General features: G+C 41.0%; 1 protein-coding gene across 2 annotated transcripts in view; it reads left to right on the top strand.

Annotated features, from left to right (window-relative positions):
• epha8 (eph receptor A8) overlaps positions 1–14,748 on the top strand; it is a 98,790-nt gene that overhangs the window by 18,954 nt on the left and 65,088 nt on the right. For both annotated transcript variants that reach the window (XM_029501433.1, XM_029501432.1), the window contains exon 2: positions 6,476–6,540. In XM_029501433.1, the coding sequence (XP_029357293.1) occupies positions 6,476–6,540 (65 nt within the window). The remainder of the gene's footprint in view (positions 1–6,475; positions 6,541–14,748) is intronic.

Raw genomic sequence — 14,748 nt, forward strand, 5'->3', positions numbered from 1 at the left:
GGAAAGTTCATGTGGTTAATTGCGGACTGAGAAATTTTATGGCCTGCTTCTCTTTATGTGCAAAATTTCTTGTTATTGACAGGAAGTAGAACACACTGTCATACGCACACATCCAGGGCCTCCCAATGATGCTCCATAAGTAACAGGGTTGGTGACCATGGAGACTGAGCAAGTCCTGGGATGTTTTCAGCTTTCAGCTGGAACATCATCAGGAGATAGCCACATGTCAGACACAAGTCAAAAAGCAAAAATTACAAGTTTGAACCACATTCATTGTAATTATTATTATTATCTTTTGTAGATTGTACATCCTGCATTGTTTGATGTTGATTCCTCGCTGTTTTCTTCCTCTGTGTCTTTTTGTATTGTATTGCTGTCAATATTTCTACGGGATAACGGGATGTGAATCTGAGACAAAGAAAATTGTGTAAAATAACTACCTAGCTGGGCAGCACAGTGGTATAATTGTTAGTGATGTTGCCTCACAACAAGAAGTTTACAAGTTTGGTTCCCAGCCTTTCTGTGTGGAGTTTGCATGTTCTCCCTCCACCTGTGTGGGTTTCCTCCCACTGTCTAAAGACATCATGTTCAGGTTAATTGGTACTCTGAACTTCCTGTAGGTATGAATCTGACTGTGAATGCTTGTTCATCCCTGTCTGTCTCTTGTGTTGGCCCTGTGATGGACTGATGGACTGTCCAGGGTGTACCCCACCCTCACCCAGAGTGAGCTGGGATTGGCTCCAGCATCCTGTGTGAGCTGGAAATGGATAAGTGGTAGAAGATGAGTGAGAGAGAGCAAACCACCTAGCTCCATTGTGCTGCTAAAGGCAGAAAACTACACAAGCTGCCTTGAATAAAAGACATAAATTAAGTAGATTAATGAATGGTGTTAATTTTTATGTAAATACTCTATTCATAGTTTGGTGCGTGGCTACAGACCCAAACACGTTCTTTCAACTAGAATAAATCAGTTTTCTAATTTTGAAAGATGTTACATGTTCAAATAAGCGTTAACCTTATTTTCCAAAATGAAAATCCTGCACCTTTCTTCACTTGATAGTTTCAATCTCAAAATTCTTAAAGAGACTTGCCCCCCTTGTTTTGCCTATGTACTTGAATGTCCTTGTGTGTGCAATAACATGATCCACTATTTCTGCACTCCCTTTTCTTGGATTTTCTCACAGACACCAAATTAACAATTTGCAAATCAAAGCAGTCATTGAACATTCTTAATTCTATTCCTCCTTTCATTTCACATGGCTAATTTAATTCAGGAGACCTCCCTAAACCGATGACTAGTCATTGGCAGCGTTAAAAAACACTTGGAAATAAACTTGGGTTGAGAGGGAAGGGAGGTGGAAGTGTGGCATGCAGGGGAAGTGGGAGATGAAGACAATTATTTCAAGTCATTTTATATTAGCGTGTTGGCGCCTTGAAACAGCAACGGCTGAGATAATTTTTTTGAGCGAGGTAGTATTGTGTAAGAGAGAGTGGGGAATTGTGGAGCTAATGCAAAACAATACTGGGAAGGAAAGAAGATAGCTGTGTGTAATGTCAATTTGTGTGTGTTACAGAGTGATTTGTGTTTTGGTGAAGCTCCTCTTGTGTCTGTGCAATCTTTTAGAATTTCTTTTGGTCACAGCGCTGATGAGGAGCTTTACAGGCTTCAAGTAGAAGGAGAAAAGAAGAAGCTGCTTGTTAGAGGAGGGAGGTGTTGATGAGATAATTATACCGCTGTCACAGTCCTTGTCTAGCCCAAGAGCTGTGCCATCATCTTGTCTGTGTGCGCGTGTTTTGTGTGTATCTGCACACGTCTGGTGAGGGTGAATTCTCTTGTTAGGGTAATTTATTTATTTATTTATTTATTTATTTATTTATTAAAAAAAAAAATAAAAAATACAAAAAACAAAAAAAAGTACAGTGCACATTTATGATTGCCATCATATGTTTTGAGATGCATGGCCATGTCTTTTCAAGTGGAAAAGACTCTCCCTCTTTTGATGTGTGTTTTTATTTTTTAATGGTCGCATGGTTGTCTTTGGCCGTATGAAGTCACTGTAGGCGCTGCAGACAAACTCCACTTCCTTCAAGACAGACCATAATTCTTCTGTGTTGACTTCAGACACACACGCTCTCTCTTTCAGCCCACCACAAGAGAAAGAGAGTGTGTTTGTGTGTGTTTGCATTCGTCACTGCATTTCAAAAGCCTTGGCAGGGCCTGGATGATTTGATTCATGCCCGAGACATGAATGCTAGGCCGCAGGCATCCACAGACCCGCTAACCTACTGGCCAGATTTGGTTGCGGGGCGATAATAGCGGAGGGAAGTTGACCACCACCCTGGGAAATATGTGGTGTGTCTCTGAGCAAGCGAAAACAAGTTCTCAAATCAGTGGAGAGCTTTTTCATTTGGTGCCTTCTACGATGAAGAGGAATGCAAGGTGGTGAGGGTGAGGTGGAGGCGGTGGTGTGGGGATGTAGGGAGAGTGGTATTGGTGGCTTGCGTTTTTGTTATGAGTAGAATGCTGTGAAATGGGAGAAAACTCAATTTCAGGCCCAGAGTCCTTGAGGAGAAACACTAGCCTCCACCAGCCTCCAACACCAAATAAACACTTTAACCTCTTCACTGCCGCAACCTTTTTTTTTTTTTTTCTAATGTCATTATTTTGCTCCAAAGCTTCTGGTCCCCAGGTCTATAATGTGGCAATATAATTAATTTTACCAGGAAATATCTTAGCCATTGTAAACCTTTGGACCGTAATGTATAATATCCCCATAAATGAACAAGCTTTGGGATAGATTTAACACATAAAGATACATATTTGCAATGGCCGACCACATGTATATATATTTTTCCTTAGGCCTAAGTTTTAGACTGTATCAGTCAAAAGTTTGGAAGCACTTGTATGGGGTAATGTGTGGACCTATCTTTTGTGTACTGTCTAAGTGTACTTACATGGAAATCACTTCTTGATGGGAAAATGGGTTTAAGCAATCAGCTGCATAAACATAAGCCTTGCCATGAAGGTGCCATAAAGAGAGAACTGAGCCTCTTTTATGTTTTATTCACACTGTTCCCATCATATTTAAGTGAGCACAAGACACTCCTTGAAACCCTTTTCTCTTGTATACAAGTCATGATCCAGACAAACCAGAGCAAATGAGATAAATGACTCCCACAACCTTCAAAGATAGGAATTTGTGATTTGAGTGGAAATTATACTAATACCACTGGGAATGGCTTGTGAATTATAACATGGTCTACCGTAGCGATAACACAGCACCTTACATGTTGTAAGGTTCAGAGAAGGGGTATGTTTGTCTTTTTCGTGTCATTTAATAATAACAGTATAGCACAGCAAAATTCCCACAGTGCACTGAAGAATTATTAAATCCACTTGCACCAGTACACTACTTTCATTATATCACTTTGGTGGGCTGATGAAGAGCACTCAGAAAAGTGTAATTGGCCGCATCCATTTGTGACCTTGGTTATAGTGCAAGGGGCCACCGCATCATCAATACGAGACGACGGGATGTCGGTGGCCTGAGGGAAGGAGAGGCAGAGAGGAGGCTGGTAGATGGTGGAGGGATGGATGAAGTGATGAGAGAATAGTGGCACTGCCATCTGTCTATGTGTTCTGACCCACTGCTCCCCTCAGCCGCCCAGTGCCCAAATTAGGAGAAGTGACACACCAGCTAATTGCGACATGTGGGTGTGTGTGTGATTTTTTGCGTGAGAAGCAACAGTCTCTGTGTGGATAAATTAGAAAGTCGTGAGGCTCCACTTGGCAGGATTTTGATGGAGAAATACTCCTGTCTTATTAGACTGGATCATGAAGTGAAACCCCAGCAGGCCAGAGTGCTAAATCCCAACGACCATTTTACATGCATCCCAAATGCCTACATGAATTGTCAAAGCTGACACCTCTTGACCCCGATTAATTCATATTTGGGATCAAAATACCAAACTTTACCCAAACGCCAGGTACTTCATGCATTGGACTGAACAACGTTTGATTACCATCTCTTTTGCATTTGTTGGCAAACGAAAGCATCCTGTGTTTGCTGTCACGTTACAAGAGCTTTTGGTGTGGAAGTACATTATTTTGGGAATTGCTGACCTCTGCTATTTTGAGCCACAAAAGACACTGACTGCTTAGAATAGTTTTAATGAAGCGGTCTGCAAAATCAGTATTATTTTTGTGCATCATTTGGGTTAAAGCACTGTCAGCCCACATAGGTACTTTCACTTATTGCGGCTAATTAGATCTTTTTGCAGGCTGGAGTTGGCTAGAGGTACACTGAGATTGAAACTTTCCAAACGTGAACTAATTTAAAGCTACTTGAATTATTATTCATTACTTTTCATTAATGTTGAATCTATTGTGAATTATTAGCCTGTTCTACAGTGGTTGGGGTACAACTAAAATCCCAAATTTCAATCTTTAGCACCATCATCAGGTCACAATTTCAATTTGCAGGTGTTTGATTTACGACAGCATAGTGGCATTCTCATTGGTTCAAATGTTGTACTTTGTGGTTTAAGTAGCAATTTCAATCTTTTAATTTAATCATTTTAAGTAGCAGATTTAGGCTGTAACAAAACTTTAAGGATGTGCAGGTATTACATGCAACCTGATGTTGATGTAACAATATGGCAGGGAATGTCTTTTGGCCTGGTCTGTTTTTCCTCTTTTCCATATTGGTGAAAGGTCAGCCAGAAGTGAAAACACTGTAGACATGTGCCTGTGCAGACACAGTTTTCACCGCAAATCCCAGTTGCATGGGTTGTAGCATTGGTTGCTCTCATATTAATGAAGTTTTAGCAACTTTAGAGTAATGAAAAGGAAAAATCCAAAAAAATGAAAATTGTCGATGGATTTATTTTTTGTCAGTGAACTGAGACACATCACAAAAACATACTGTCTTTATTCAAAGCCTCCAATGTAAAATACCTTGTGAAGTCTCAATGTGTAACATTTCCTAAGTTACCACAGAGTGAATCTAGATAATATCCAGGTGTTTATCACATCAGTATGAGTAAAAAGCTTCAGGCATGAACTTGCTCCAGCGACGAGGAGGAGGTCAGGCTTTTTGGTTCAGTTCCTGCTTCAAGGCTAGAAAATTGCATATTGTGGGTCTTACAGTAAGACAAGAAGAGAGCAAGTGCTAAACAGAGAGGAAGAATGAGATGGGAAGTAGAAGGTATGGACAGTGCCACTGGGTAAAATGACGCTTTTCCTTTTCTCTTCTTCCTTCTCTCTTCTCATCTGTTCATCCATCTTATAATATCACTCAAAGCTGAAGCTGAGTTCAGAGACGATGCGAAGTGAATTACAGATACATACAGTGGTGGAAGTGAAGATGTGAGTGGGCTTAAAAAGATACAAAACATTAGGCAGAGAAAACACATCTGTGAGTTTGAATTGTTACAACTACACTAAAATATGTGCAAAAGCACATATTTTAGTGTAGTTGTGTGTTGTGGACCTAACACATTAAAAAACAGAGAAGAAAGGAAAGAACAGAAATCTGTTCTGTATGTTACAATGCAAAAATCTGCACCATCCATGTTTACTGTTTGAAATAGCAATGGACTCGCATATTTTAGGACACCATTACATACTGTCCACACTCACCATAAAATTTTTATTTTGATATTTTCAATAATAAAGCCAATGATATGCCAATGCACTTTCAATTACAAAATTACTAATATGTCAGTAAAAATATGAAAAAAATAAGAAATTTGTTTGTCACCTGGCAAAGTAGCCAAGTTAGTCTGTTGCCTTTCATGTAGACTGAAATCACTGGACTCTACGGGAAGGAGCAAATGGCCGGGAAGATATTTCTGGTGAGTTCTGAGGTCAGGGTGTAAATTTGTTTGCTTGCTGTTTGGAATTCATAAACATGGTCACATTTGTCAGATTGTCCATATTTGGTTATTTATCATTATTGTTATATGTCAATTTCTTAAGTTTGTCTGTAATGTGTGGAATTTTACATTACATATTAGATACATATCTGGAATTCAGAACTTAAAAGAGAGCTCGACAGCACTGAGTGATTGAGTTAAAATTACACTGGTGACACATCCATCAACCCTTTATATTGAAATCAGCAGTTAACTGTACTTTTTTTTGTCACTTGCAGCTTTTTGCAGGTAAAAGCTCACTTTTCACATTTAACTTGTTTCATGTTCTATTCTAAGCCTGGACCACTGAGGTTTTGTTGGGCAAAGAAGGTCAAGGTGACATCACACACTATGACATTGTGGCTTGGAGTTGCCGTGAAAAAAGTGCTACCTCACCAGTCACACCTGTCAGACAGTTGTGTGTGTATTTGTGTGACTGCTGAGTGCCAGAGGATGTTGATGAAGAACAGGATGGATGGGCGAGGACAGGGAAAAACTATCAGTTAAAATTCACACTCACTCTGATTGTTTTTTGTCTTTTTTTTCTTCGTCTCTGCAGTGAATCTGCTGGACACCACCACAATCACAGGAGACTGGGGCTGGCTAACGTATCCATCACACGGGGTAAGATTTAAGAATGTAACATAGACAAAAATGCCACTGAGGATTTTTCTTTCACATGATAGAAATGCAGTAAATACGCATTGAAGAACAGCTTCAGGAACATCTAGTCAGCATCAGTGTCTTTGGTGGGTAATCCTTGTTGAATTGCTGTCAAATCCTAACTGTACAGATTTCCACCGCAAAGCGATACCTGTCACAGAGATTTTCCATGTTTTTATCGTATGTGAAGGAATGTGATACACTTGTTCACCACTTGATGGGGAGCCAGGGCTTTTTAAATGGAACCCGGTTGTAGCGCCGTCACCGCAGGCTAATTACATGTGCGTCAGTTGCAGCCAGACAACTACACGCAATGCTCAGCTAATTCGAAGATCAGCTCCAACATTGCTTTCAGCTCCCCACCAAATATTGGTATCAAGTTGTACATCCAAGAAGGCGGGGGGGCTCACAGCCATCCCACGGGGAGATGCTGCAAGGATGGTGTGGGGATGGAGGAGGGGGTATGAAAGAGAGGAAACGAGGGGGAAGCATTGCTATATTAGCATATTGTAATGTCACATGATGATGTCTGGGGTGATGAATGAGGACTCCTGCCGTGATCTTTAAAGCAGCAAGTTGCCACCATGTCCCTGATTCCCCCAGCTGTCAATGGTATGGTGGAAACGTTTAACTCACCTCCGGCTCACACAACAGAAGGCAACATGACTGAGCAGAGGCCAGAAGAAACAGATGGATTGTCTTTCAATTCCTGAGAAAAGAGGTGGAAGAATTGGATTAGAGTTCTGAACGGAATGTCTCCTTATGTGTAAAATCAGCGTGAGAAGTGAATCTGCCCCATCGTGACAGGCCAGTGTTATAAAATCTAGATTACATAAACTCTGCCAGAGATCACTCCTAATATGAAAAGAGGTGCTTCTTCACTCTCACCTCCTGAAAAATCAAACATTTCATTGAATGGATTTAGTGCTGGAGCTTTGTGGCATAACATTACGTGTGCATGTAACGCCAAATAGGAAGGAGGATTTCAGGAGAGTGTAACAAGCTGTATGCTGATTTGTGCTCATGGCATGCATCCACAAGAAAGAATTGAGTCTGCTATTGTGTTTCTCTGCTACTAACTGCTTGGTTACTGGACTGTGTCTGAAGCCATCAGCTTTCAGCACCTTTCATTACAGTCTGAATTTAGTTTTTTCTTATTTATCCCAGGAATGGACTCCGATAAAGGGCTGAGGTGCATCAGCATTTCTTCAAGATCCATTTTAAATAACCATCTGCTGTTTTTATTGCTTTTTAGAAAGCCCAAGTCACAGAGCATGTTGCATTACTAACAAATCCGCTATTATTTTAAAGGTTAGTGAAAGTAATATTTAGTGTACTTAAATCTTAAATACTATATATATTTCAGTTTTTCATTTCCGTTTTTTTTTTTTTTTTTTTTTGGCAAGGGGGGCGGGGCTGGTACTTCAATAGGCCAATCCTTTTCTGAAAAGATACCTGAGTGAGCGAAGTTATACCATTTGTTAGCTGCACATTGGACTTTCAAAATTGCTTTTGCAATGTGGTACATTTACAGTAAGCCCACAACAGTTTTCAACGGTGTTTCCTCAAATGGAGAAGAAATGGCAAAAGGAAACAGGCTTGTATAAACGGTATGCAACAGGCCATACTGGTATTTTAGCATCAGGTCCTGTTAAGGGTATTTCATTCTACGTTTACAGAAGAACTGAAGATCTGTTTCAGCCTAAAATTATTTGAGTGTTTTTATGGAGAGAAAGTCTTTTTTTTTCTACAGGGCTTTAACTGCTGTGCAGATTGTCTCATTGTCTCTCTTCCAGTCACTGGCATTTTTCATTTTTTTGAGTGGAGCACTGGAACTTCCTCCAGTGTTACCCAGTCCAAACACTGACATTCTTATTTTTAACGCCACCGTTTTTATAGTTGTATCATAAGAGACATAAAACTAATGTAACACCTTAGTGATGGTTGGCTAGCCTGAAGTGGTGGTGTTGACACAAGGCAGGTTGAGCCCCAGTGCTGGGGCCAAATTCTGACCCTTCCATCTGGTGCCTCAGCAGAAATCCATCACGCCAGACTTCATTTTCTAGTCTTCAACTGCTCTGTGTCGCTCAGCCTATGCACACTGTAACCTCAGTTTCCTGTCCTTGGAACCTGATATGGTCATCAGCCCAAGGTTTTGATGTTCTCTGCTTGTTTATCCATAGCTCTCAACAGTGAGCCCATCCGTCACTTACTTCTCTCATCAATTCTTTTGTTTCTACAGCAGTCACACAAAATTATATCCCATGTTTTATGATTATGTAGTCGTTGGGTTTACTGCTAATGTTCGATGCTATCAGCTGTAGCTGTAGATTAAAGGTCCCATATTGTATTCAAGATTGTCCATGTCTTCTGCACTTATAAATGAGATTGGGGTTCAATATTAGCACAGTTAAAGTATCAAACAACTCAGTCCACAGAAACATGCTCAGAAACTGAATTCATGAGTCTGAGCCCTAAAACCAGAACTTCTGGCAATCCAAGGTTTACCTGAAATCTACTTTATTTTTATTTGATCACTCAGAATACAGCCAATCAGAGGACATCCTCTTTCCTGATTGGCCACACTGAGTAGAAACCAGATACTGTAAGTGAGGGTGTCTGATGACCTTAGAGTTTCAATGCTTTTCCTCCGGAATAACGTGACTACATTCTTCAACATAAACTTGAGCATAACCATCAGGATATGGGAGGGATGACAATGACTTTAGACAAACCTTAGACAAAGTTGAAGGATTCTAAGTTTGACGGAGCTAATGGTCTTTTTGCGCTTTTTGCCTTCCCCAGTAGCTGGAATCAGCACAATCTAAGTCATCAATTCAGAATAACTCATACGTGCCAATCAAGAAAAAAAAAACTGCAGGGAAGTGTGACATAATAATTAATAGCACTGTCAGGGTTTGAGTTTTGTGAATTCTACTTTGTCGAGTTTTAGTTTGGTTTTGTTTAGTTTGCATCTTCCCCTGGTCTTCCCGTCGAGCTCCCTCCTCTGACTACCACCCTTCTCTGATGTGTTGCACCCGTGTCTCATTTTTCTCTCTCCCTTGTGTGTTGAAGCCTTACACACTCTCCCTCCTGTACCAGTGCATCTTGTCTTGTGAATAGCATTCCGGCTTTTGTTTTTCGAGTCTTTTCTCATGTATGACCTTAGTTCCAAGGTTTTGAGTTTAACCTAGCATCTTTTGTACCTGAGCCTGACTATTACCTGCATGGTCACCGATATCCGATATATACTGTAATATAGACCCCGAGACTGCTTATTCCCTGTGCGCTGCTGCATTATTGTGCCCACCTGCCTGTGAGTTCCTGACAAGTGCACGCTATCATTCATCTGTTTTTCCAGAAACACATTTCACATTAGATACTCTGCAACTTTCTGGTACCATTCCTTAATTTTAGGCCATATAGGAAAAATATTAAACACAATAATGACATATCCCCAGTGGAAAATTGTTGATGTGAGCAATTCCCCGATAATACATGCAGCAGACACACAGCGATGTTGGCATTTATATTTTAGAGAATTGTGTCCAACCAGCTAGTAAACTGTATTCAGAGCTTTGTGGTTTCCATCAACCTCTGAGGAACATATTTGCCTTTTTAATTTCTAAATTTCAACAATGTTAAGTAGCTAGTGAATTATCACTGCAACTAATATTGCTAAACAAAATATGGCCTCTAAGTATAATAAAAAGGTCTGATTTTTTAATTTGATTGAGAAAGTATTCATAATGTGAGGGATAGTTCACTATGCTGGTTGGCAGTAAGCATGTTACGTCATTTCCGATTACTGGTAGTGTTATATTGGTGTTGCCCATCTTTGTGTGATTATCAGTGTGGGTTTTTGTGCTTTAAATCTCACCACTCACTCAAACTTACTGACAGTTAATTTTTTGTGAACTCACTGTCAGCTAAGCATTTTGTTTTCACCAGTTCCTAAATCACTGAGGCGGTTCCTTATCTATAACATCTTAGCTTAGCATTTAACAATGGCCTCTGGCTCCCCTTCTCTCTCTCCTCTTTCTCCTCCCTTCTCCTCTGCTCACACTTTTTCCTGCTCTGTGTGCTTCATGTTCACTTAATCCTCTGCCTCCTTTTGTGACAACAGTACAGGTCTTAAATCCTACTGAAGCTCAGAGAGTTACTTCCCACCCAGCAGTTCCTGAGCAGCCGGGATCTGGTCAGGTTGGCTGGGTGACTGTCCGAGACAAGAGGCGTAGCCATAGAACACCCTCACCCAGCATGGAGGGGACCACTCTCATATCTAGGAATCTGAACTAAGGACGGAGAACAAAATGTCTCCCTGATCAGTTCAACAAGGAACGCATCTTTTAGTTTCCAAATACGTATTTTAAGGGACAGTTGGCAGCCCAAGCAGCATTACAAGCAGGGTCTGTAGCCCAGTCCACCATGGGCTACAGAAATGGTGTGAATGGTGTGACCTTGTAGAGATTTTTGTACACTTTTTCCAGTGTTCTGTTTGTCCCATTCTACTCTGAATGTTTTCAGCCTTTTCTTACTTTTCTTTTTTTTTTTTGTTTTTTTTTTCTTGGAGAAGCAGAAACGTAACTGCTTGTGGAAGGAGTATTCGGCTGCAGCTACGCGCGTCACCCATCTTGCTTGCTCTTCCGGTATCTTCTTCCCAAGCAACAGTACCTCGACCAATGAGATTTTGGGTTGGTGAGTGTGCTGTCAGCTCATAGGTCACAGAGCAGGAGAGGGCTGGAAATAAGATTACTGTAAATTATAATATAAAGCATCCTGTTTCTGTTTAATTTTACATGCTATTTTTGATCCTCATAAATATTAGGCAAAGTGTGCCCCTTTTAAGCACAATTTGCAACGTGTATTTTTGTTTCTAAATACAGGATGATTCAGTTTTTCAAGAGACGGTTGATGGCAACCCTATCCCGAGTCCAGTTTGGGAGGCAGAGCTGCAGTTTAACACTCCTCTCTGCGCTTCAGTTAGAGTGGTTGCCAGAATACAATAAAAGTGCTGCCCTCTTTGAAGGTATCTCAACTTAATAAACTGGGCAAGTGAAAGCAAAGATATGATGCAGGTGCTCAAGAGTTTGATGCATCTGAAAGCAGTATAATGTTTGTTTCTGTGTGCATGAGTGATTCATTCATTCATCATCTTTTAGAACTGGTAAAACCAGTAAAATTCAGAATGGAATTTAAAATCCTTCTCCTAACTTATAAAGCTCTTAATGACCAAACTCCATCATATCTCAGAGAGCTCAGTTCCTTATTGTCCCAGGAGGTCACTTCACTCTCTGGATGGAGGTTTTCTTTTTCCTCCTAAAGTCTCAGAGAGTAAATCAGCAGGCAGATCTTTCAGCTATCAGGCTCCTCTTCTGTGGAACCAACCTCCATGTTCCTGCTCAGTACCTGCTGCTGAAAGAGTTACCTTTGGTTATCATTCCACACGACTACTCACTTCCCATTGTGACCTTCTTCTCCCCTGCTGTTAATATTTACTAGTTCACGTTTAGAACTACCAGGTTGCATCAATCACTGTATGTTTGTTTGTTTGTAATTTCCATGGTGTCCTCTCTCCTCCCGTTCTCGCCATCCCTCTATCGAGTCCCCCCCTCTTCTCCTTCACGCTCAGTCTCACTGTTTCTCTCTCTGCCTCTACTTCTCTCTCACCCCCTTCCATCTCTCACTCACTCAACCCAACCAGTCAAGGCAGATGGCCGCCTCCCCTGAGCCTGGTTCTGCCTCTTAAAGGAAGTTTTCCTTGCCACTGTCACCAAGTGCTTGTTCTTGGAGGGAAATGTTAGGTCTCTTTAACAACTCAATAAAGAGTTTTGGACTTGACCTGCTCTATGGGTAAAGTGCCTTGATGTATCTTTGTTATAATTTGTCGCTATATGCATACAGTATAGTATGTGGAGTGTTTTGAGAGAGACGGAGAAGAACATTGCTGAGACCTCATGGGCTCTTTAATAAATGGCTGTTTCAACAGTGTCTTAGTCACTAACACGCTCACATTCACCCTGACAGTTTACAGTGTTATGAATATACCGTGTTAGCGGCCTCAGTTTTTCAGCTAGCACCTCTGCATGGGCTTGAAACTGCTCTGATGGTCTTTGGTTGAGATAAGAGAATTTGATTGGAAGGAAAAACTACTGCTGCTATCTTAGGATGCTGAAAGTGACTCTGCATTTGATTCACAAAATTGCCACGAAGTTTGGAGGTGTTACATAAACACTTTAGAATTGGCTCTGCTGTTATCATGAACATTCGAAAATGTTGTTTTTGCACTAAGGCATTGTCAAATAGGTGACGTTCTCACTATCACGTCACTGAGAGTGAGTGAGTCAGACAAACGGCGGGGGCTGGGGGCAGATTGAGAAGTTTCCCGCAGGGAATACAAGAGGAGTAAATGTCAGGTCCACGTTGGAGGAAGATGGATTAAAATGGTCAGAGTGCAGTTTCCTGAGTGTGAAGCCATTTTCTGATGGAAGAACAGAGGTCAGCCACAATGCAGCTCCAAAAACAGTTTATTTTTATTCTTGCCTCGCGAATCTCTTTACATTTAAGTCAAAGATTTATGGTTGATACCAGTTGGAAGTAGAGTGTGTCATCCGCAAAGGCACTGAACCCCTCAGGTGCCCAGAAATGTAATCAGTGAGTATAAAAGAGAGAGAGAGAGAAAGAAAAAGCACAAGTTTGTGTCTAAAGGCTTGTAGTGTCAAGGGTTTTGAGAAGTTGATAACCCTGAAAAAAAAAATGATGGAACAGATTTATTTTAACAGCTGTGTGCGAGACCCAGTGGGACAGGTAAGTCAGAAAGTATTCAAAGCATGAATTTGGCCATGGATTACCTGACTCTTGGGAGAGACAGAGTGATAAAAAGAGATAAAAAGTAGGAGCCAGAAATCTGGGCGAAGCAAACTTACCGCATGGAAGTTGGATGGCTAGGAATGCGGAAATGAGGCAGGTGACCAGGACTGAGCAACTGTGACATCTCTAGTTTGGAGAGAGTGGGGGGGCTTTCCCACTATAACCTGCTGCAGTTTCCCATAAACAGCATCTGTACCAAGTGTCACCCACCTCAAGTAATTTGTTTAAATCCCTCCCAATGGACACACCTCTTACACACACATTATAATTCACACAGAAATGCATAAGGTTATACAAACTTCTGTCTCATTAGGAGAGAAGTTGTTTGTGATCAAATAAACGTGAAACATGTGAAGACTCACTTAAAATGATGATCATTAATAACTATATGAACCAAACAAAAGTACAACAGGAAGCAAATCATTCACCAGATTCAAGATTTCAAATGCAACAGTTTCCATTCATACTGGGGTCCAAAACCTCATGTCGTTTACTCCTCTGTGTTACACAGAGCTTTAATACCAAACACTAACATGCTCTTACTCAAAATGAGCCACATGCTTGGCATTACAATGAACTCACACATTGGAGTTTATTTGGATTTGATTTTTCATCCATGAAATGGATGGATGGATGGATGGATGAAATGTTCTTTGAAATACACAGTGAATGAATGAAAAAATGGCCAAAAACAGTCCCCAACAACTTTACTGTTCCCTCCTGTTGAGTAACATTCACTTAAAGCTAGAGTGGTCAGGTGTAACAGACAGAGAGACAAAGAGAGTCAGAAAGTAAGCTTTTCAAGAATGGACAGACATTTCTGTTGGTTTTGGTCTTTTGGTGGGATTTGTTGACAGTATGAGAAATACAGAACAACTGTAGTTTCATTCTTTAACAACCAAGGCAGTCAAGCAAAAACAAGACAGTGACAGCACGGAGAGAGAGAGAGAGAGGGGGACTGAGAGAGCGGGAAAGGGGTAAAGAAGCAGAATATTTCAGCAGGACTGCAGCCAGATTACAACCTTTTCAGGAAAATAGCTGGAGATGCTTGCACTCACTGTTCAATGAATGGTGTGTGTATGCAGTGTGTACATGTGGATCTTCGGGCTTGGGAGTGGGTGCAGTGGGTCAGGTCTTTATTAGTGCCCTAACCTCTCCCTCTTTGTGAGTCTCATTTAGATGACATCATGACAGATCACATCTTCGACTCGAGGGGTTTCTTTCCTTCCAATTTATGCAGACAGTGGTGAGCTTGCGGGCTCTGGGCTGTCCCAGGAGCATCTTCCTCTGTTTTTTCTC

The sequence above is a fragment of the Echeneis naucrates genome, chromosome 5 (genome assembly GCF_900963305.1).
Source record: "Echeneis naucrates chromosome 5, fEcheNa1.1, whole genome shotgun sequence".
Taxonomy (NCBI): Eukaryota; Metazoa; Chordata; class Actinopteri; order Carangiformes; family Echeneidae; genus Echeneis; species Echeneis naucrates.